This window comes from Zalophus californianus, chromosome 12 (genome assembly GCF_009762305.2).
Source record: "Zalophus californianus isolate mZalCal1 chromosome 12, mZalCal1.pri.v2, whole genome shotgun sequence".
Lineage (NCBI taxonomy): Eukaryota > Metazoa > Chordata > Mammalia > Carnivora > Otariidae > Zalophus > Zalophus californianus.
In genome coordinates, this window is record NC_045606.1 from 87,625,754 (window position 1) to 87,650,870 (window position 25,117).

At 41.5% G+C, this 25,117-nt stretch overlaps 1 protein-coding gene across 2 annotated transcripts in view; it reads left to right on the forward strand.

Moving 5' to 3' along the window:
* The window catches only part of LRGUK (leucine rich repeats and guanylate kinase domain containing), a 114,936-nt gene that overhangs the window by 69,241 nt on the left and 20,578 nt on the right, over window positions 1-25,117 (forward strand). The window contains exons 16-17 of one of the 2 annotated variants that reach the window (XM_027574791.1): window positions 3,749-4,260; window positions 7,905-8,621. In XM_027574791.1, the coding sequence (XP_027430592.1) occupies window positions 3,749-4,260; window positions 7,905-8,174 (782 nt within the window). In that variant the 3' untranslated portion in view covers window positions 8,175-8,621. Of the gene's footprint in view, window positions 1-3,748; window positions 4,261-7,904; window positions 8,622-16,499; window positions 16,640-25,117 lie in introns of those variants that run through there. The other variant, XM_027574795.2, reaches the window with a different exon arrangement.

Here is a 25,117-nt window from a genome sequence, read left to right on the forward strand (position 1 = left end):
CATATTGTGCAACCACCAGGACGCTGACTATTGGGTGCAGTTGCCATTTGGTGAATTAGTAGACCAGATAATGTGTGCATAGGAAAACAGACTCCCATTTTAAAAAGGTATAATAAAACTTCATTTATTTGGACCAATTAGGTTCGGCTTGTCGGATTTAATGGAAAGTATGAATTATAGAATTTGTTAAAATGTTACCCCTCTCAGATACATTTAATAACAGAAACTGGGTCATCCGGTTATTGACTAATAGAGCATCAGCTTTAAAAAGTAGAGGGGAGGGTAATACATCGATTCCCTGACCTCCGTAAACCCCCATTTTCCTGGCAGGTTTAGTGTTTTGGAAAATAATGTGTTTTCTTAAGAAACCACACCACCTCATTTTATTTAAATAGTCAATCTGTGGAGGATGTTACTGTCTTCAGTTGCTGGTTTCAGGATAAACTTGCAAATAAAGTGACTTTGTGGAGGCCAGACATGATTCAAGTGAGTATTTAAAAATTCTGAGAGCATAGTCCTTACTAATAAAGCTTTTAAAGGATCTCTAGTGCATTAAGAGTAGAGCCAATGGCCTCTTGGCGTCTCAGGGCTGTAAAGTGTATGTCAAGGAGGACAGGCCCAGATATTCACAGCTTCACTGCAGGCGAGCAGGGCCCAACCATAACCACCTCAAAATGAGCATCATGACTCCCCAAAAAGGGACCAGAGCCCCAGCAGGGTCACCACCCCAGGCCTGGCTGGCTCTTAAATTTTTGCTTCCACTCTGAGCTGGGTCCCTCTGATTTTAAATTCTGTAGTTCAGGTATGTTTACATAAAGACTTATGTTACTTATTTAAATGTAAATGAGACCCCTAGAAGAAAAGATCAATAATTTTAGCAGAGTGGGATATTTTTAATATTTAATTGAGCTGTCAAAGGTAAGAAATTGAAGTAAAAAATATTTAAGAGTCTATGAAAGACAGTCTGAACAATTAGAAAATTGAACTGGAAATAGGAAACCTTAGTTTTCTATTCCAGATTTCACCAATAATCATTAATTTGATTAGAGAAATCACTTTGAACTTCCATTTCTAAAAAGGCCAACTGCATTTAATATTATGGAACATTCTAGAATTTGCTGAGGTTTTTTCCCCGTTAGATTAGACTGCCTATAAGTTAGGCTCCAGTACAAACTGAAATCTGGTGGCCAATGGTATTATTTTCATGGAAGCAGGAATCCTGTACCAATGCCAATTGGGCAGTATTCCTAGATATTTGAAGTAATAATACATAGCTTTATCTTTAGTAATTTCATGTTGCTAATTTGTAACTGAGGATGCAATTTTAATTTCTACTCTTAATGATGAAACTATAACAAAGTCATAAAAGTAAGCCTGAAGTCTATCAGTATAACAACCCCATCCGTCTGGACCCAGAAATGCAAACCTTTACCAGAGGAGAGACTAACTGAATTTCCATTAAATGCACATACAAATAGTAACTTTAGGTACAGAGTGATTGTAAAACCTCAAAATACTGAGATGTACATTAGTTAAAAATGTTTATCAACCATGGTATGGATGATCTTATTTTTTTTTCCCCTATAGCAGTGCAGGTAATATTCATTTACAAAGCATGAAGACTAAAAAAATCCTGATCAAACAATACAGTTTTTATGAAATAAGAAAAAACTCACTCTATTCACAACTCAGTGTAAGGGATGTCTTTACCCTCCATGTGTCTCTATACAACCTATTTCTGGAATACTTATCTGGTGCTCCCAATAAAGCTTTTTTAAAAAGCTGATCCAACTGCCACTCTGAGTTCTTGCTATAGAAATCATAAAATAAAATTATATTTGCAAATCATTATTTAGATCTGACTAATGATAGAGGAAAATGTTGATGGTGATGATGAGACAAACGGGGCACTTGAGCAATTTACTAGTCCCCACGTGGTGCTTTTATCTCTAATAAAGGACGGGCTATCATTTGCCAAATGATGTGAATTGTTGAATTCTAAAAGTGGGGAAAAAAATCCTTGTGTGTCTGATTCTAGGAAACCAGGGGTTTACAAATAGAGCCTTCAGCATTGGGTTTCACTCTTCTTATGCCTTTCTATTTTATTTTATTTAATTTTTTTGTGATTAAAAAACCATAAAACTAGCCATTTTAGCCATTTTAAGTATACAACTTAATGGCATTAACTACATTCACAGTGTTGCATAACCATCCCAACTACCTGTTTCCAAAAGTTTTCATCCCTCCCACACAGAAACTCCATTCCCGTTAAGCAATAACTCCCCCTTTAGCCCCTGGTGACCTCTAATCTACTTTCTGTCTCTATGAATTTGCCTATTCTAGACGTTTTTACTGTTCTTATATTTTAAGTTAGCCTGTTTCTTGACTAAATTTGTATTTAATCTATAACTGTCATGAACTAGGGAGATAGGAATGATGAGCAGGGCCATCCCCTCAGAAACCCCACCAGGAGGCAAGCTTTTCTTTGTCCCCACTCTTCCCTAACCCCTCCCCAGAGACGTCTAGTTCTACTGGAGGCACAGGGTATCTGCCCAGACGAGGAGGTTCAGGGATGACCCAGAGTAGTCCAAGCTCATCCTGCTTTGTGGGGGAGAATGGACAGTGGCCAGGAGCCTGGTTTGCTTCTGGGGATAGACCACCCTGGGGTCACCTTGGAGGTCTGACTTGGTTTGCAGTCTCTGAACATCAGGTCTCCCTCAAAGTGGGCTGAGACTAGTTTCTTCAAGGCTGTTCCACACTGGTGTGCCTGCCCCTGGCCACAGCATTTCAGAGCCATGTCCTTAGGACTGGGTTAAGATGATATATGGGCCACCAGAAAATGTATGGGCTTCTCTCATAAACAAGTGCCTGCTGAGCTGATTGTGTCCATGGTCTGTCCACGAGACCAGAATCACACGAAGAACTTGCTCCCATGGTGATCGAAAGAAGTGTCCCCCTCTGCAACGTTAACGTGCTAGTGGCCTCTGAGAGCCATTGCTGAAACCAGGGTAGACTCGGAAGGAAAAGAGTAGCCCTGGGGGTGGGGCGGATCCTCAGGAGCAGGTCCTCTGAGTCATGGCACCTCAGGCTTCTGGGGGATCGGTTCTTTGCCTCCTTCCATTCACTGCTGACTTATTGAGTGCCTGTTGAATTTCCCGTGCCTTGCCTCGCCTCGCCTCGCCTCGCCTCGCCTCGCCTCGCCTTCCCTCCCCTCCCCTCCCCTCCCCTCCCCTCCCCTCCCCTCCCCTCCCCTCCCCTCCCCTCCCCTCCCCTCCCCGGTAAGCTGATTATTCCTCATAGAGCTCCCAGTTTCTTGAAGAGGACTGCCATTAAATAAGCAGAACTTCCCCTGGCTTAGATGTACCCCCTCTAGTTTCTACCATCAAAAGCAGCATTGGTCTCTCTAAGCTGTGGAAGTTCTAAATCTCATTTGCTTAAAAATTGTTCTTGCCGCTCTCAGAACCATTTTCGTTCTGTGAATAAGTCTCTTTATGTTTATTTACTGAAGTTCATGATTTCAATTGACTAAGATTGTTCTACATTCTACTAAATAAGAGAATTCTAGGCACCTAGTATCCCCAAGGGGAAGGAATGGTTATAATTCTTCTGTATGTGTAATTTTATTCTTTTCAAGGGCCTATGTGCATCAGTAAAGGAAAAGGTATTTTTTGTTGTTATTTCTAAAGTTACTTAGTTACATAGTATGTGTTAAGATGTTTTTAGCTAACTTCTTCTTATATCAAAGCAGGAGCTGCCTCTAGCAAGAAGACCCCCTCTGGGGTGCCAGCACACCTGGTGCCATCCCCAAGGCGCTTGGCGAAACTGCAAGCAGATGGCCAGATAACAGAGGCTCTCTCTGGAACGCAGATTCATGTACAGGTCCCTGAACCTCAGAACCCAGCCCGCTCCCAGAACCAAGAGCTGGCTCAGGCGGGAGCAGCCCATCAAGAGCGGTTCTCTCCCAGTAACCATGTCAGTGCGGAGCCTCTTCCACGGCCCAGCTCATCAGCACTTGGTATTTCCCAGCAGGCCCAAGACTTATCCCCAAACCAGCAGGAAGGGGATGTTCAACAATTGGATCTTTCTTCAAAAATAGTAATGACGGATCTCCCTGAAAATGAGCCCCAGACATCTGAGGCAAAAGCGGGTAAAATAGGGCAGCCTTCCATCGTTCCTTCCCAAGCGCCTTCTCAGCACCCTGACCCACCTCCAGCTCACAGCCCTCAGCCAGACCAGGATGAGGAATCAGGGGAGGCCAAGGTAACCTCCACTGGCCCTCCCCCATCTGAGGCTCCCCAGGAGTCTGGTCCAACATCCCTCAGCCCCCAGAGAACCCAGGATGAGGAAACTGAGTCAGCCGATCTGCCACCCAGCAGTACCCATTATCAGCCTCCAAGAGACCCTTCCCACCCTAATGGGGCCAAAACACCGGGACCATCTCCAGAAGATTCTCAACAACTTCTAGAGGAGGGAACCCCCAAAGGAGAATTTGTTCGGGTTAGCACTCCTTACCCAGAATTGCCACGTCCTCAGGATTCAGCAGATATCAAACAGATCCAGGACAGGAAAGATCCAATGACTTTGCTTCCCAGAAGCCGCCTGGCTCCCACCAGGCTGCCCCAGCCTCAGGTCCTTGCTCCACTCCAGAGTCGGAGGCCCACACCCAAACTCCTCTCACCCAGCAGGGAGAGAGGAACAGCCTCAGATCAAACCGTGATTCCCTCCCCCAGGCCTCCACTAGCTCAGGAAGGAGACCCCAGTAAACTTCCTCCCATCAGCCCTCCCCATTCCAAACCACCACAAAATCTGAGCCCCCATCTGGACCACAGTCCTCAGCAAGTCCAGAAAGAAAAGGTCAGGGAGGTGAAACTCCCTCTTATCAGCCCCCCCATCCAGGAGCACATGCCACAACTCACTCCCCATCCGCTCCAGGAAGAGGAGGCTCAGGTGGTTAGGCTCCCACAAATTCCCACTTCCTTCTCTGAACAGCAGCTGCCTCAGAACACAGGGCCTCGCCATGATTCGAGGCCTGTGAAGGAAAGACAAGCTCCGAAAGCAGTCCACTCCTCCAGCAAGAAGATTTCAGATGTGCGGGCCTTACCTCAAAACCAAGAGCCAGAGCAGCAGACAGAAGCTAGGGAAAAAAAACTCCCTATCCAAAGAGAGACAACTAAAGGACCAGGGCTTCTGAAAAAGGCACCACCTAGAAGCCATCATACAGCCTTGCAGCCAGAATCCCAGAGTAAGCTGACTCCCCCAGAGGTACCGGACCACCCTAATCCCAGCCCGCCTCTGAGTCCTCAGGGGAACCAGAAGAGAAAAGCCCACACACCAGAAATTCCTGAATCACCCCACGCTGAACCATTGCCTAAGGATCCCCAATTACAAGAAGAGAAATGAGAAAAGGTACATTCTTCCAGAAAAAAGGCCCGTGCCAACCTCCCCCCCAGATGACCTGGTTCAAAAAGTATCTGTGTCCAAAAGAGGACCATCCTTGAAAAAAGAGAATTCTGGAGGATTGTCTCAGGAAAATAAAGCTACCCTCGGTGGCAGTCAACCAACTCAGGAGGGTCAGCCCCTGCCCGGGAGACCTCTCCAGAGTGAAATGTCCTCTGCAGAGTCAAGACCAGATGATTCTGCTCCTAGGCAGCATCTGAGGAGAAAAGAAGAGGCTCATAAAAGGGGAAGATTTCAGAAGAGAGAGACTGCTTTGGATTCCCCAGAGCAGGCCTCCACCCAGCCTGTCAGAGGGACGCAAGCCCAGAAGGGGACCAGTCAGACCAGAGAGAGCTCTGTCCAAAGAGACAGGGCTTCCAGGCAGCAAGCCAGAGACAAACACAGAGGGAAACATGGCGAAGCACCAAAGGACAGAAGCTCTGCTGCACCCCAGAATCAGGTGTCTGCTGAGGAGCGGGGCAGCTGGAAAGGAAGACTGCGAGCTAGGGGTAGTCAGAGCACCAAGGTTTAAGCCATCCCTGGAGCACTGGGTCTTTAACGTCTGTGTTCCTTGGAGGCAGTGCTGTCACAGAAAGGACCGTGATGGCCAGGGCACTATGAGCCCATATACCAGCTTCCTTCTGCCACCCCACGTAAGCATGGGGGGCGGTGGGCACCAGCCCTGTCCAGCCATTGGTTTCTTAGAAGGCAGCTAGTCTGTGCAGATTCTTGTGGTTTGCCACTGTAGCCTGGAAGAGCAGCCCCTCGAGGTGGGGTACACCAGCAAACAGTGCTCCTGCGGCCAGCTATAGAGCTGGTCTTAAAGATTGGTGTCAGCAGGGAGCCTCTGTGTCTAGCATGAATTCCAGTATGCGTTCAAACTCTGGCCGAAGCAATTGCCATTGTTTTTGTTGAATTCATTAGGAAAACTCACTTCTAGTTGAGAAAAGTGTCACATGCCTCTCGCCTTATCGAGGGATCCAGAATAACTCTGAGAAAGGAAGCCTTTGCAGTTCCTGGGTCTTGGTCACTCCTGCAAAGATTCTAGACCCGCGGTTAATTTGTGGGAACAAGTTCTTTGCACATGGGACACTGTGATTGATGAGTGCTTCGGATTTGCATTGGAACATATGACCTGAAACTTTTGCTGGAAATGTATTTCAAAATGAATACCTTCCTTCTCTGTCCGAACAGTAACCTCATGTAAATTAGCCCATGCCTTCATTATGCCAAGCCATCTTGTTGAATCAGTTAAAAGGGCTAGTGGGGAGAAAATTGAGGGGAATCAGTTTTCCTTTATCAATTCACACCATCAGGATTCCTTTGCTGACAAGTTACTGGGGTCCAACCTGAGCCAGCTTATGGGAATCTACAAGAAGGGAGTGGGATATTTCCTACAACCAAACTGTGGGGAGGGCAGAGGTATAGCAGAGCCTCAGAATTGGGGACCTGTTATTGAACATAACCCAGACTCTCATCATGCCCAGTATTTTCTGTCATCAACTGCACTCTCGTCATTTCTCTGTTTCTTTCTCCATGGTGGCTCTTTCTTTTTGATTCAGACAGACTACATAGAAGTTTCTGCACATGGCAGGGAACATGGCCACCAGTACCTCTCAAGTCTTACATCTGGTTTTACATCTGGCAGCTCCCACTACTAGAAAGGGATTAATTTACATGTTCCTTAATCCTAAAGTTAAAAAAAAAAAAATTCAGGGAGAGATACCAGTTGGCTTGGGTTGGCTCAGGTGCTCATCCTTAAACTAATCTACTCTGGGCAGAAACAGGGTCCCAGACACGTAACCATTGGGGCCCCCTCCTCGAGTACATGGCAACTGCATTCCCAGAAGGCAGTAATTGTGAGTAAAGCAGCCAACCCAAGATTTGGCTCTTAAAGAGTTACAAGGTATTTATTGAGTGCTTACTATGTATATAGCAGCATCCGAAGCTCTGTTTGGCATCCTGTATTTAAAAAATAGAAAACAATTGAGGACTAAATGCCTGTATAAATGGATCTTACCATATACGAAAGGTATGTGTCCATGAAATTGTATGTATGGCAGATGTTATTCAAGTTCAGTAGAAGAAATTGACATTTTTAAAATCCAGGATGCAGGAATCCTCTTATAAAATGAAAAGCCTATGTTATGCCAATAATTACCCTTTGATTTATCTGGTTTGTCAAAGATGACAGTAATAAGATGAATGTTTTTTAAAATAACTTACTGAGTTAGTTCAGTCATCCAACAAGCATTGATTGAGCGCCTCGTATGTGCCAGACACTGTGCTAGTTGCTAGACGTACATAGCGTTGATGAGGACACCCAAGGAGCTCTCTCTCTTATCCAGGGAGACAGATAAGAGAGTTCATTACAACACCATGTGATTGGGGCAGCTGGAAGCCCCACTGCACACTGGGCCAGGTTTAACAACAAATGGACAGGCAAATCCATTTATTAACTTTTCCAGTATGCCCTAAGGATACCAAGGAAGGACACTGAATCCAGCCTGGGATGGGAGAATTGGATCAGAAAACACTTCCAAGAGGAGGTCATCTTTCAGCCAAGTCATCAAGGTTGCAAAATGAGAATGATGGCAGAGACCGAAGGTTCTTTCGAGGAGGGAACAGCATATACTAGGCATGGCAGTAAGAGCAGACACAGCATTTCCTCTAAGGACCCAGATGTCAGGAGAGCCGTAGGTATCTGTAGATCCAGAGGGTGTTTTGTGCTATGCTAATAACGAGTTTGGAAACTTGATCTAACAATGGGGAGCTACTGAATAGTTAAATCTTTATCTTAGAGACGTGTCTAGAGTTGGTATGGAGGATAAATTTAAGGTAGTCAATACAGGGAGTAGGAAGGATGGCTGGGAAATTATTGCAATAGTCCTAACAAGATGGTAAGGGCCTGAAATAAGGCACTGTGGCAGGAATGGACAGATTTCACGAAGTATCTGGGTTGGACGTGGGGGGCGGGGAGGACAGACGTGAAAAAAAAAGGAAGAAAATTAGGATAACCACCCCTTGTTTTATGAGCGGTGAAGGGTGCATTTCAGAGGCACCGACACCTCACTTAGGTGAGACCTTAAGAAAAATACATGGTTTCCTCCTCAGGCAACTTGTTCTGAGGCTCCTTAAGGCATTCGGGTTTGCATTTTTATTAGGGTTCTAAAGGGAAGTGAAAAGCCAAGTTTCCCTTTGTTTGACTTAGAGGAAGCTCTCGCTCCCCCGCCCCCCCCCCCCCCCCCCGGGTGTTCCTGATGGTATAAGGTTTGTGTTTTGATAGTATATCAAAGTGTCCTAGGCTCAGTGCAACTGGGCAACACTGTTTATAGTCCAAGGAAGGGAGTGCAAAGATCATTGACGCCTTTGTGGTGGGAGGATTTTACTGCTATTATTGATTTTCTCTGTGTGATGGAAACTTCTGCTTTTTAGCTGTATAAGAATTGTCATTTTCCATCTATGTTTACAAAGTTCACATCACTTCGATTTGCTGTATTCCTTAGCGAAGTGATCTTTATGGGACAGCAGAAAACATTGCAGACTTTAGTCCCTCTATTAGCTAATATGATTTTCAGCTTTTTAAAGGAAGTCCAGCAGCTAGTATTGAAATCAACCGAGATAATAGTTCCACTAGGCGTAAGAGCCTTCTTCAAATATTTAAAGAGCTAAATCAGTTATTTTCAAGCCTCAAAAGAGAATTGGAACAAAGGACACGATCAGGTAATTCACAAAAGAGGAGAGAAAAATGGCCAAAATACATGTCAAAAAGCTTTTTGCTTTGACCACTTCTATAAGTTAAAATGGATTAGATTGTGGGGGGTACCAAACTGGCAAAGATGGAAAGCAAATTAATGCCTATTCTTGATGAGGTTAAGGGGAAACAGGCTTTCTGTGTCATCACTGAGAAAGTAAGCTGGTACAACTTTTGGGGGGACAGTTGAACAATATATGTCAGAGCCTTTAAATTTTGCCTATCTTTAACCTAGTAACTCTAATCTACGACTTACCACAAGGAAGTAAGTGACATAGAAGGATGTTCCCATTAATATCTTTTTTTGGTTTTTGTTATTTAAATTTTTTATTGTTATGTTAATCACCATACATTACATCATTAGTTCTTGATGTAGTGTTCCATGATTCATTGTTTGTGCATAACACCCAGTGCTCCATGCAGAACGTGCCCTCTTTAATACCCATCACCAGGCTAACCCATCCCCCCACCCTCCTCTCCTCTAGAACCCTCAGTTTGTTTTTCAGAGTCCATCATTTCTCATGGTTCATCTCTCCCTCCGCCCATTAATATCTTTATAATAAAATCTGGAAATAATGTAGCCACCCAATGGGGTTTTAAAAATAAGTTATGGAAAAGTTATGGTGTAGCTATGTGCTGGAACGCTACGTTGCCATTATGTTGTAGAAGAATATAGAGAAGAGGAAAATATTTGTTACATATTCAGGAGAAAACAGGTTAAGGAGGTAGAGCCAGTATGGTTCCAGTTGTGAGTTCTGGGTTGTCAGATTATGAATAATTTTTATTTTTTCACTTATGCTTTTTAGTACTTTCCAAATATTCTACGATAAACCTGTGTTTATTTGGAAAAGGTTACATAGAATCAAATTCACATATATGAAAATCTGTCCTGTGAAAGAGCAACCTTATGTTCTATTTCAATTTGACATAATGAGGAACTTTCTAAAAGTTAGAAGTCATGTTCAAAGGAATAAATAGGCTTTCTTTAGAACTTAGAGGCTCTGTGTTGGGAATCTTACAAGAAGCCTCCATATGTCGGGTGATCAGTTGGGCTGGATAAAATTTAAGGTTCCTTTTATGATATCCATTTACTACACCTGGCTCTACCTAAATTTTAAAAATGCTGGTCATAACCTACAAAATGGATTCCACAATTTAGTTTGCAACCTGCAGTTTGGAAACCCCTGCACTGAGCTCTTTGAAGCTTTGCTCTGGTGCTGTTCCTAGAGGCCTGCTCACTAGATGCTTCCCTGCTCTGGTAACTCCATGTGTAATGGGATAGGTTGACATATGATTTATGCTGAATTCCTTTCTGGGACAATAGCAAGGATCCAGTGGATTGGCAGTTATGCTCGTTGTCAGTATTAGGGCTCCAGAGAAGATATGTCCAAAATTCTTATGCATAAAAATTAAGTTCTTGTTTAAAGCAAAAAAAAAAAAAAAATCTTGATCAGTAGTATTTTCAGCACTAAGTACTTAGCTGACTCCCTTTCCTTTTGCTCCATGACAACCCTGAAATCATCTTGTTAACATAAAAGATCCTCCAAATTCCACTTTAGATAATTGTGCTATTTATATAGTGTCTAGCACAATATGTTCATAAATGAATTTAATTAATTGCTTAGTTCAATCTGAAAGACATAATTCTAGAAATCACTTTTTTTGTTTGACCAGGCATTCAGAAAAGAGAATAAGAGCCTACCCATTTCTTTGTGTTGATGATAGATAAATAATGTCAGACCACCAAATCTTTCATCTCCAAGGTGATTAGGAGAGTGCGGGAATGATTAGCAAAAGCTGAAGGCTTTTTTTTTTAAGTTTGTAACCTTAGAAATTCATAATTTCAAATAACACGAACAGTCAAAATAATCACTGGAAGTCCCAACACTGTACCATTTAGCTGTGTGACCTTGGGCAAGTTACAGAGTTCTCATATAGAGACAATAACAGTACCTACCTCAAGATTATTGTGAGGAGTAAATGAGTTTGAGTTAATAAATTGAAAGACAATGTCTGGCACATAGTAAGTGTGTATATGAGTATTAGTGTTAACATGTAAGCAGCAAAAAAAAAATTAAACATAGCATTTTATCATTAATTGGATTTAAGAACCGTTCAAACTAGGTAGGAATGTTTGTCAAATAGGATGGTCTTCTCTGAAAATCCTCTTAAAAACTTTCACAACCTTGATCGAATTAAGGAGCTTAAGCAGAATTAGAATAATGTTGGGAAGAAATTGTAGCTGAGCAACATGTTACCGAGATCAAGAGATTGTTTCATAGACATTCACGTGCAGCGTTGCAGCTTAGAGAAGTGAGTTGGGAAACATCAGCTCTAGGGTTATTATGAAATTTACTTGTGATACACACATGAAAGGCTTGTCACGGCACCTGGCACATAGTACATGCTCAATAAATGCTATCTATTGTTTTTACTACTGTTATTTCTTTACTGATAAAGTCAAAGCCATTTATATTCTGCGTTGCAAATTGGTTAGATAGTAAGTGCTGTCAAGTTATTTAACTCAGAATCAGCTACCAGATAGTGGGCATTCTGTTTTCCTTTTGCGGTGGGTTGAGACCAAGACTGACTTCTACAAGCTACCCAATTTTAAAGACCCCCAGTTTCCACAGACAAAGAAAAGTGAAGGAAGACCCCCCCCCGCCAAAAAAAAAAAAGTCTTTCATAGAGGAATTGACCAATGAAGTAACATCTTTGAAAAAGCTGTTCTTGAAGGATGATCCCTTAGGAAGCCCCTTGCGCTTGCCAGAAGTGGGAGTGTAGGATTGGGTGGAAGTCTCATTACCAGCCTCATTATCAAACATATTACTTAAAGGAGAAGAAGGCTTTCATGTGTATCCAAGCTCCCTGAATGTTTCTTTCCTATTTCCTGCTTCTCCTTTCTCCTGCCCAAGTGCTGTACATATGCAGATCTTATGTATCAAGTTTCCAGTCTTGAAATTTGCCTGTCCTATATCTTGTCTCCTTCAAAGCATCAATTAACTACTTCATGATAAACTCATCCATTAAAAAAAAATTCAGGGCACTATTGTTATATGTTTTATTTTATTTTATTTTTAAGTTATATATGTATTTATTTTTAAGTAAGCTCTACACCCAGGGTGGGGCTCGAACTCAAAACCCTGAGATCAAGGGTCTCATGCTCCACCAACTAAGCCAGCCAGGCACCCCTGTTATATGTTCTAATTAGGACATTCTAAATGCAGGGACCAAATATTGAGCCCATTAGTTCAGCTGTACTGAGGAGGTTTCAGTGTGAAATTCAATGAAAAGAAACTTTTTTTTTGTACCTCATTCTGTCTGTGTGAGAATATACATTCACATGCTTTCCTCTGTCTTGATATAGACTCTGTTTAAGTAGCTGATTATCCTTTTATTAGAAACTCAGGAACAGAGCACTTTACTGTGAGAATGATTTAATAAGTATACTCATTTTATCATGTATAACATGAACATTATTACTCTATTTCCTTGGATTTGGTAGCTTTCCACTATAAAAGCTTATTTTGCTATGGAAAATTATTATGGCTATTATGTGAAATTTTAGTTGCTTTTATTCCTTACTTGGAAGCACAGATAGACAAGACTTTCAAGATTTAATTCTGCCCTAGAAAAATACTTTTTTCAGAACCTTTAGTTTTGTGATACTTCCCAATGAACTGAGCTTTCCTTTAATTTTCCACTAAAACTATGTAACTCTCATTAAAAATAAATACTGTATTACAGATTATTGTGCATTAATTTGGTTTTGGCCTTTTTTATGGTTACATATTTCAGTATTCCTTTACAGTGATTTTACAAGTATATTTTATACGTATATGGGTTTATTCATGGTAGGGATGAATTTCTCTCTCTAGTTAAAAAAAAAAAAAAAACCTCACTATTACCTAAATAAACATGTGTTTTTTTTTTTTAAACCCCATTTGAGTTGGGGGGGAATGAACAATTCTGAAACCATCCAGTTATCTGAGAACTTTTGTTTGAAAATTAAAGCCTGTTTCCAAGTCATACATTTCCCATGGTTTTCAAACAGAGACATATTCCAGTTGATTGATTTTTTTCCCAGGGTTTTGTTTAAACGTTAAAAAATGTATATTTACAAGTGTTTAGTCTCATATTTTTGAACAGGAAAATGACTTAGTTGCTTTGCTATATAACTAATCTTATTAATATAGAAACATTGGTTATTAAAGTAGGGATTTTTGTTTCTCAAAATATTCACAGTCTGATTCTCAAATTCTAATGTTATTCCTAGTTATTGACATGGATATGTGGCCGCGTGCCAGTAATGTCAGATCAACATTTTGTATTTCCTGCTTTGTGCAAGAAAAGGCCTTGTTTTGTCTGTGTGATGGTATGATATTAAATATATGCTCAACATGTTTTATTCTTAGGTACATAGCTCATACTGCATTTGTTATTTAGGTTGGTTTCTATGCTGCTTTTAAAATGTTTTATGCAAATTATTTTAATTCACTTGACTGCAAAGGGATAGAAGTCTAAATAAAAGGTCTAAGCTACTTAGAACTAATTTGAGATGTACTTCCACTTGTTCCGGGTAATTCATTTATATTTTCCTGTGTTTAATAATGATACTAATCCATAAAATAACTTTAAAATCTGTCATACATCATTAAATTCATTTGTGCTTCATTGTAGCTGTTTACATAAATTTAACTAGCCTTTATACTGAGAGACTTGGTTGTTTTTGTGGACTGTAATTTATATATATTTTTTAATGTTGCCTCAAGGTTGTCTTTAATGTAGATACTTTGAATAAGATATGTTAAACTCTTGTTGCAGGGTATTGTAACAGTGGTAATTATATATATATATTTAACTGAGAAGCAGGATCCCTGTCCATTGATGTATTAAGACATTAGTAACTGTTTTAAGAACTGTATGAAACTCTTCATTATAGGAGTCCAAGTCATTAAAGTGGTGGCATTACAAGATGGTTTAATAGTAATGTAAACACATTATCTTTACCCAAAATGTTTTATTGTTGGGAAACCATAAAGACATAAAGTTGTTGGAATTATAGCTCCATTGTATCATCAGATTGAACTTAACTTGTTCACACCACGGTACAAATTGCTGATGTCTCAGAAAGGTAGAAAAAGGAACCCTGACACATAGACTGGAAATTTTGTGGAAATTTTCTCAATGAATATAGCTTCCATTTCTTTCATTTTTATCTTAACTTTTCTCAAATTCATCTGGTCTTTTTCACAGTTCTTTTGGTTCTTAGAGTCCCATCAAGAGGACAAGTATTTTCCCTCTTTGCTTTTTTTAAATGAGCACAGGCTCCAGCATCTCCATCCCATCCCCCACCCCTTGCTTCAGCCCTTTCCATTCTTTAATTCAGTTAGGCATGCTCCTGGATCTTTATACAAAGCACCTCTTTCTGCATGATAATGCTTTTGTCCCAGATAGTTGAATGCTTTTCTTGTGATTTTAGTTGCCTGTCCGATGTCACCCCCTCAGAGAGGACTTCTCTGACCATCACGCCCTCTCTGGCTCTTTCTCCTTATCTGGCTTCCCATTCGCTTCATTGCACAATACTGCCACCTATAGCATCTGATGTGGTTGTCTGTCTCTCTCCAACATGAGAATGTAATTCCCACAGCTCAGGACTTTACTGCCGTATCTCCAACGTCCAGAGCCCTAGCTGGCACATAGCAGGTACTCAACAAATATGGATTGAATGGCTTTTCCATCATGAAGACTTAACAAAGAAGGTCTCCACATGCGATTATCCCTTACTATCGCTGTGACTGTTAGAACCGTAGTTACCGCAGTGCTCCTCAGATTGCTCTGTGGCCTGGAATTCCTCTGGTGTGGACTCACTCATCTGTTGTATCTTCTGAGTCTCTGTCTCTCTCTCTCTCTCAAGGCAGGTGTTGGGTTGTGGAGCTTTAGACTTTCTGATATGATTAAATACTTTGACTTGCCTACAAGTTTTTTCCTTATCTTACTGGTCTGGGATTGCCACACAATCTGGTGGGAGTTTGAGTTCAGGTTCCATACAAGCATGCAACACAGGATCAGAGGCCTGATTTTCCACAGGTGTTTCCACCCTCAGTCCAGGCGAGACTCTGTGTCCAGGCACAGTCTCTCGGTCCGTGGGCTGAGATTTCCAGACACCCCCTTTGTGGCTTCTCACCTCATCAAAGAGCCCAGGACTTCTGCAACAAGAACACAGGGACTGACCCCTCTCAGTCCAGAAACCTCAGCCCCAGGAGCACTTGGACTTCTTGGCATCGATTCCCACTCTTCTGACTTGGAACCTTCACTTCCAGCACCTGGAAATTTTTCTTTCTTCTTTCTCAGCAGTGCTATGTAGGCAAGACAAATTTCTGTTATATATTATCTAGTGCTTTCTTGTCTTTGAGGAGAGCTTCCCATGTCTGTTCAGTCAGCCATATTGACTGGTGGGACATGTGGAAATAGTTTTAAATTTTTTATTTTAGCACTTTTAAAGCAATATTCCTGAAAGAGTTGATGCTCATATATGTCCAAAAGCACTTACACCAGGGCTCTCTGTGGATGAGCAGTAATAGAAATTTAGATTCTTTATATTCTAGGTCTCTGGACATTCTAGTGTTTTAAAGGAAGCTTTTGGCATTATTTATGAATAAATTCTGTCAAACAGTGACCTCATCATCCATTCCATTATTTTTTTAAGTTTCTTCTCAGCGTTGCATGTTTTATTTTCCTTCTAGCCTTTTAGGAGAATTTTGTCAAAGGGAAAGTAATTATCAGTGTGACTTTTTAAGTGTCTGGAAGGTATTGTATGTATGAAGATTTACTTCAGTTCCCTTCACAAGCCTGTGTTGAGAGCACCGAGTGTACTCCCAGGACACGTGTACTAGGTGCTGTGGTCTGTCTTTACTATAATCAATAATAATTATTACCTTGTTTTCTAAGACATATTTTTATTTTATATTTTTTAAAGTTTTTATTTATTTGACAGCACAAGTAGGCAGAGTGGCAGGCAGAGGGAGAAGCAGGCTCCCCGCTGAGCAGGGAGCCCAATGTGGGACTCGATCCCAGGACCCTGGGATCATGACCTGAGCCAAAGGCAGACGCTTAACCGACTGAGCCACCCAGGCGCCCCTAAGACATATTTTTGTTATCTTACTCTCAAGTTGAAATGCACAGACTTTAAGTATTTAGTTTGCTGTGTTTGGGACAATCCAGATACAAAAAATTTCCCTCACTTCAGGAAGTTCCCTTATCCTATTTCATGCCTTTTATTTGTAAACTTTGCTTTCTTCCCTACCAGGTATTAAGATATCTCCGATAAAATCTGAGGAGTTTTCTAGGAAGCTCTCCACTTTGAATTTGTGTGATTTCCTGGATTCTACAGACAGAAACTACTTTGTGAAATTATGGGCCAAACTTGCAGCCAAAAAAACCCCAGTGGTAAGGATGGGGCGGGGGTTAGGGAGGGATAGAGCCTCATCTGAGCATCACATGGCTCAGACCAAAAGGGGATTTGGGTATTCTGAGACTAAGTTTCGCCAAAACTCTTCTCTGACTGGTATGAGCTGAAGACAAATTTTTAGCCTCTTTCTACACCTGTAGGAATAGACATGGGCTCTACAAAGAATATTCAGTGTAGCTTTTGTGAGTACCTTTTTCTAGCCCTTAATCAAAACTTGGACACTCTTTAGCAAGAATAGAAAAGGACTTTGACAGAACTAACGTGGTAAAAGATGTATTTCAAGAGAAAACTGGCTTTCTTGTTGGGGTAAAATGTTGAGTGTTCTTGTGCTTAGCCTTCAAAATGAGTCCACTCAGAGGCCCTGTCTTACGACTTTGCAGCACTCAAGCCAGTCATATAACTGTCCCAACTCAGTTCTTGGACCACCCAGAAAAATCGGTATGTGTGGGAAGATTGAGTGCAGAGTTGGCTCTGCATGCAGATTAGGTTGTGCTCATTTTCCATTTGTCATAGTTTTATAGGATGATCTGGGAATATGAGGAGGCCTAAGTCATGGCCACTGCGGTTGCCACAGATGCTACAGGACTTGCCTTTTGGTTGTCAACTCCCAGTTTGTGTTTCCTGAAGGCGACGCTGTTGTCAGCAAATAATCACATCATACTCTAAAGTCAGAACCATAGGCGGTGGGTGGTTGAAAGAATCAGACTGGTTACTTCAGATGAAAAGTCTTGGGCTGCAGAATACCCAGGCATAGCTCTGCGGTCTGCTCAGATTAAGTCCTACGATGCCAGTGTTCAACGTGCAAGAAACAGATGCCCGATCAAGTCAGCTTAAGTAAGAGGTAGTGCCATAGAAAAAATATAACGAGTGGCTTCACAGTGCATCATGAACAGGGATGAAGTACAGACCTCACAGGTACTGTCCGGCATTGGAATGAACGAGTGAGGTGCTCGGATTTCTCTGCCTTCCAGAGGCATCAAGTTCCTGTCATCTCTGCTCCTGATTCTCAAGTATTCTGTGGTCCTATCTCTCCTGGCCAGGCTCCTCCATTCACACAGGCTTCTCTCCCACGTAATTTGAGCTCATTCTCATGCACAGCAGCCCTGACTCTCCATGGCCTCTTGGCTTTGTGTTCCCAATTCCTGGTCACATCTCTCTGTCTCTGTCATTCATATTGTGGGAGGCAAGAGAATCTAATTGGCCCAGCTGGACTTTTCAAGCCATTCCTCAGAGATCATGTGAGACTGCTTGTCCAGTCACCTGTGGAAGGGCAAACAGCATGGGTACAGATCAGGGCTTCTTAGGAGGAACAGAGGGTGGGTGCACTCTAAACATGTATAAATAATATGAATTTGTACCATGATACTTAAGTGGCAGGAAATATCATATTGATTTATCCAAAATAAATCAATTCTGGAATTGTTGCCATCCACCAGGATCTGTGGGAAGTCAAATTATCAGTCATGAAGAGTTGGGATCACTCCCATTCTTTGGATCAAGTTCAAGAACCCTGAGGGTTTCACCATCCCGGAAGATTGGGGAAGAGCCCCTGGCTTCCAGACCACCATGGTTACCATGGAGATGCCCCTAGTCTAAGAGCCTGGGTTCCACTCCGAGCCAGTGGCGCCGGTATTCTCTGTATCCTCTACTACCAGTACCCTCGCCTAGTACTGACCCCTAGGGGGCTCCCTCTCCATGAGGAGCCTCTCAGGCTCTATCTTTCCATCCTGGGAAATCTCAGTTCTTTATGGGTCATTCCCCCCCTTTCTCTCTACACTTGTTATCCTGTTCTTGGATAGTATGGCTTTATGCTTGTTGGGGCTTAGACTTGCAAATATAGGTTCTTCTTTATGTCCCCAGGACATGGCATATCCATAGCGTAAACTCCAGAACAAATCCTTGGCCACACTTATTCCTTCATGATAAAGTCTGTGTTCTGACAACCAGAACCCCTCACATCCCACTTCTGCTGTCCTGCCGCACAACCTCACACACACTGATGAGCAACACACACCATTGTTTTGCCACACCCCTCTGCCCATTAGTGGGTAATCATGATTTATTTAAACATGACCAGTCTGAATTTCACCTGTTAGATAACCTGCAGGCTTAAAGACAGCATTTGTCTGGTCTAGGGCACTCAGGTATTTAGGAGCAAGAACAGAGGATAAAAGGAACAGAGATGGGGAAAAACAAAAAAACTCAGAGACACACAATGTGTTCTTAGCTATAATTCATGACTGATAATAATAAATAATCGATAATAGTAATAATAATTCAGTATAAAATTAATGAAGACTTTGGAGAAACTGGAGAGGGAAGAGTATGATAAAAAGGCAGTGTGATAGTACGAGGGGCCACCTTGGTGGTGGTCGACGGGGGAGGGGTGCAGGTACTGCGGACCACTCGTAGTCAAAAGTAGTCTCATGAACTTTTCCCCGGGGTCACTCCTCCCCTGCAGTCACCTCCCTGAGAAACCGTTCGGCCCCATAATCCAGGGCATCCATAGCCTGGTCTAGAACATCTCTTGTGTCCCCTGTTAGAACATTAGCAGTGACTGATCCCTGATGGTAACAATGCTCAAACTCCTTGCAGCCTCCAGGTTCTGGTGTCTTTGCCCATCAGTGCTAGCAGAGATACAGTGTAACAACAGTTTCACAGAGAACAAATCAAATCCCCCAACAACCAACAGGTAGATACATTCTTCAGAAATAGGTGCAAAATACTAAATTGCTGCTGTCGTATATATAGGGTGTAACGTGCCTAAGGTTATTTTTAGTGCCTCATTTTCTTTTAAAGATGATGGATTCAATACTATTTTTAAATTTTAAGTACTTTTAAGATTTTAGGTTATTAACCTTTTGTGTAGCTGTTAACAATGCAAAATGAGCAACATGACAGCAGCAACTTTAGAGAGACGTTATCATGTTATGTTAGAGAACATAAACAGCCTTTACTCAGCATTTGTAATTTGGAAAGGGCTTTCATGTAAATTATCTCATGTACCTTTCACTGCAACCTTTTGGAGAAGATGTTATTTTGCTCATTTTACTTTCCCCAACATAAATTTCCATGTACTTTTGAAACCTTTTAGTGGATTGAAGAAAAATTGCAACTTCCTCTGTCAGAAACCTGTATCTTAAATTGTTCCCCCCCAAAAGTAGAAATTTTTGTGCTTTTTTTGGGTGTCTTCACTGTAGATTTAATGTATTCATAGTTACCTTTAGAGACTATCAAGAGAGCCATTTGACAGTAATGGATAGGTGGAAATTTCCATCACCTAGGCTTTTTGAGTTCTGCTTCTCTGAAGCTCCTTCCCACTTAATTGAAGACAGTGTTCTTCGTCTCTGCTCAATTCTACCTCAAACTCCCTGTGCACGTGAGGTCTTTCTGTCTCATCCTATCCAAATATTCCACACTTTCCTTGTGCAGACTTTCTAACTTCATGGATGTCAAGGTGTGATTACAAAATTTCAGGTGGGTTATCTATATAAATGTGAAAGACAAAGCAAGAATACTTCTAGAAGATAATGTAAGAGAAGATTTTTATGGGTCAGGCCTGGTTAGTACTTGGATGGGAGAAGATTTTTATGACTTTAAGGCAGGTACAGATTCCTTAAATGTAATACAAAACACTAATTACAAAGGAAAAGTTTAAAACATTGAGGAACATTAAAACTAGTAACATGTATAAAAAAACAGTATTAAAGAGGAAACAAAACAAACCACATGGGGGGGTGATATTTATAATAAGTATAACAAAATGCTTTTATTTAGAATATATAAAAAAACTTTTATAAATTATTAAGAAAAAATAACTCACGGAAAAACCTCTTTACAAAGGATAATATCCAGATGGCCAATAATGATGTGGAGAGATAGTCAACCTCATATCAGGAAATGCAAATTACAGCCACAGTAAGATACTGCTGCATAAAAGTCTGAGCTGACGGTTAAGATGTGGAATAGTGGAAATTTTTATAAGACAACTGGTGGAAGGTTCAATTTGGACACTTTAGAAAGTAAGTGGGCATTATCCACTAAAGTTGAGCGTACACATACCCTATGCCTCAACAGTGGGATTCCAATGGACATGTGTGGCCCCGTGCACCAAAATGTATGTGCAAGAATGTTCGTAGTAGCCTTGTGTATAGTGGTCCTAAACGGGAAATTCAAGTGTCCACTAGCAGTAGATTGGCCAAGTAAAATTTTGAATATTCATACAGTTAAATATGTACAGTAATGAAAATGAACAAACTTTGGTCCATGAATGTCTCTCTCAAACATCCTGTTGAACCAAAGAATTCTTGACTCTAAAGAGTACACACTATCTGATTCTAATAATATATAATTTAAAAGTTGGCAATACTAAACCATAATACTTAGGGATGCATATTTAGGTGATAAAAGAAGTGGTTAAAAGAAGTGGTCACCGTAACAGGAGAGTGCTTATCTTGGGAGAGGGAAGGAGGTGGCAAAGGTTGAAAAGGACGCAAGGGATGCTGGCACTTGGGGGTGGAGGAGGGCACCTGGTGTAGTGGAATGAGGGCTATTTGTCTGTTCACTAGCTGGACAAGCCTCAATGAGTTACTTAACCTCTCTGGGATTGGGTAGGATTTCCCGCAGCTTGAAAAATCAAGGGCATTCTACAGGGTTGATGCTGAAACCACAACCAAACAGGGGCAACTACATGATCAATCTGAAGGATTCGAAGAGAGTGAGGAATCAAGACCACAGCAGTAGAGCACATCAGGGTGAGAGCTTGCTCAGGGCTGAGACTTAGCTTCCTGTCCCCCTGGATATAAATCTGGGAAAAGGGAAATACTGAGCTACGGGAGGTGTGGCCGTGGGGGAAAGTGGTGTCCGTAGTCTGTGTGATGGTTCGTTGGAGGATGAGTCCATTCTGTCATTGCTAGTTGAGCAATCCCAGGAAAAGCCTCTGCTGTCACAGCCATCCCGTCTTTTCCCATGTGCAGAGGGCTCGCCTCCCCTTCCCTAACTCTTTTCTTTCCTTTCTTCTCACTCAGTCATCTTCCCTTCTTCTCACATATCTTGAATTTGTTGAATTCCTACCATGTATAAGGATTAGATTTGCTTTTCAGTAGATAGCAGGTATTTGCTTGCTGGACCCTGTTCTAGACACTAGAACCAAGTGGAGCTGATCCCTGCCCTTATTGAATGGAAAAGTCTGGTAGAGACGCCTCTGGTCTCCTCTCATCGGTGGGGTGAGGTCGGTGTCTCTAGCCCTTCTACCACTGCCTTCTTTCTTTGAGTAGAAAATGGGCTAATGGAGCCTGGCAACATCCTCAGGATTACCGACGCCTAATGTTCCAAGAGCTATGTTTTGTTTCTCATCTGTAGGATCACTGGGACCCACGTGGCTTGTCTCCGTTAGGAAGAAATGTCCAAGAGTATTATTCTTTGTCTTCAAATCTGGAAAAACATCTGCTAACGTCACTTTTCTTGCTTGTAACTCTAATAGTTTATCAATATCAAATACTTTCCATGAATATGACCATAATTTGAGTTTAAATAGTAATAAAATATTCAGTGTATTTCCTTATTCCTTGCTTATACAATCCTTGTTGTTTCATTTCTTCTCTCTTCTTAGCTTAAATGGTACTTACTTTTCTGAATGACTCCCAGAGCATATTAATTTGAACATCTCTGAAAGATTCCCGGAGAACTGTAAATAAATATTGATCAGCCTTCCTTCTTAAATGCAGTTTTCTTTTAAGGTTCGAGTAAAAAACAAAACAAACAAACAAACAAAAAAACGCACAACTCTTTTCTTACCATTGCAAAAAGTACGTAACAAACACTATCCAGTAAAAGGTTTTTATTTATATGACACATATACTATTGATTAAAGAAGTTGAAGTTCATGAGTTTTGTTATATATCACTGTGTTTTAGTTTCCCCTCACTGATTGCAACCCCCTTTTGCATGGTTGGCTGCCTGGAAGGCATGCATGAAGGCTATGATGGCTTAGTGAAGATTTTCTGCTCTGGAACCGTGACTAGATCTTTGCCTTCCAGAAGAAGCTTGACTTTCAACCTTCACTTGAACTTCAATTGTATCTGTTTCTTCAGCCAGGTCTTCTGACCTCCTTAGGGACCACCCTCACTCCTGGGGCAGACCAGCTTACCGAAAGCCAGTTCTCCAGAAAAATTGCTGAATGGTTGATTCATTCAAAGCCACTTTAGCAAATGTGTGTGTGTGTGTGTGTGTGTGTGTGTGTGTGTGTGTGGCAGATTAGTCCAGTCCAATCCCATGAAGTACCTGAATGTATGAAGGCCAGTGAGAAGGTGGATCTGTGGTGACAAAATATTGGACACCTAAATCTACTAAGCACCACTTCTTTTCAATACTGTGTGAGAGCTTAGCTCAGAGAACTTGTCCAAGATCACACAGCTTAGCAATGTCAATTTTGATTCCAAAAGAAAAGTGCTTTCATTTACTCAGATGCATTTTTCAGGGCACGGCATTCACCAGATTTATTAGCTGGAGTAATACCATAAAGAGATGCTCCTCTCATCTACCACCAGGCTACCAAGTGGCACAGATCATATAGGATCAGCTGTCTAATTGCTCTTTTCAAGATAATGGTTTCCTATTACTCTCTGACGGTGACCAATTAATTTTTAAATATTTATGATCATTATGTTCTTGATTTGTACATATTGAATGGTATCTACCCAGAGCATTTTGTATCTTTATTGAAACTCAAATTGTCCTACCTTTGGCCAGTGAGAGCCTCTTCAGGGTGGCTCCTGTGTCCTTTAATATGACCCATTTCGACTTTAGTAGCCGTCTTGCTCTCTGTTAGGATGAAATCTTCTATGCTCTTCTGTGCATTCCCTGTCTCAGACCTGCAAACCTTATCTTTTCTCCAAGGAGCCCTGGTTTCTTTAAGTGGGAGATGTTAGTGCAAGGACACGTGGTTGCCAGGAGTGCTTGTCGCTACTGGGCTGGTCATTGCTTCCAGGCTTTCTCTGTGGATAGATGAGATGAACTTCATGAGTTCAAGTTAATATTTCCAATTCAGATTCAAGACTTGGGGATTTTTACTTGTCGTCTTCTCTATTACATATCTTTCTTTCACACTGAGCATCCTGATTCTGAAAGACATGGGAGATGATAGAACTACAGTGTCACTAAACTTCTCATATGGTTTATCCAGATCGTGGACAGAAGAGTCTCCAAATAACAATACCAATACGACTAGCACCCAGTAGAAAGACCAAGAACAGTTAAAAATTTTGTTTGCACATGTTCTCCACCCGCCCCCAGCCCTGGTTATTTGTGGTTGTGTTACAGCTATACTCTCAGCACATAGTCATATGTTTGCTCCCTTTTAACTCTCATTTTGTCTTAGTTCTCAAATATGTACACACTTGATACTCATCATTAGACCTCAGGCCAATATCTAGTAGTTCTGTTGTCTAGGCACATTCTCTGCTAGATCCAGGAAGGGCTACGGGGGCAGCATTTCCTGAGTTCTTGCCTGCCGATGACAGTCTGTCATACTTGAGACTCGAACTGTAGTTTTTGTGACCTATCCTGTTTGCTTGTTTTGGTTTCTTTATCAAGGGCTCTTATTGTTTGCATTTTGGATCTTCTTTGTCTATCTTAAATATTTGTCATTTTCTCTTGAATCTTGTTACCTCTTGATTTCTTTTTGAGTTTAAAAACTTTCCTCCGTTCACTTTCTAGTCCTCTGAAGGTACTATTTTTTTGTTTTTATTCACTCTTCTGTTCCCTCTGGTTTAGTTTTCATTTCTGAAGTGACTTTTTCCCCATATATTTCTAATTCTTTCCTGAGGTCTGTCACCTCATTTCGGAGTTTTAAAAATTGTAATTTATTGGGGCACCTGGGTGGCTCAGTCGGTTAAGTGTCCAGCTCTTGATTTCAACTCAGGTGGTGATCTCAGGGCTGTGCGATCGAGCCCCATGTGGGGCTCTGCATTGGGCAAGGAGTCTGCTTGAGATTCTCTCCCTCTCTCTGCCCCTCCCCCCACTCATGTGCTCTCTCCCTCTGGGGAAAAAATTGTCATTTATTTGTTTCTTACTGTTTTATGCTATTTCCTTAATGTCTTTTAGTTAGTTTTGAAATAGTCAATGACAGATCTTGCCGGTTTTACGAGCACACTTTCATTGTATGTAAAGGGGTTCTCCTGCTCCTTTTCCTCTTTTTAAAATAATAGCTTTGGGATTTTACCAGGAAATCTCTCATTTTTATGTGAAATTCGTTTTTTCAAACTTTTATAAGGAAGCGTGGTTCTTTTGAATTGTGTTTAAATATATGGCAGTTTTCTTTGGGGCGTTTCCGGCTATTCCGCTCCACCATTTTGGTCTAGACTTTCTCTTTGTCTCTGTTGACTCTGTCCTAATTAATTCTGATCCCACTCCTACCGGCTTTTCTCTAGGGTGGGGCCCTGTCTTAGAAGAGGGCC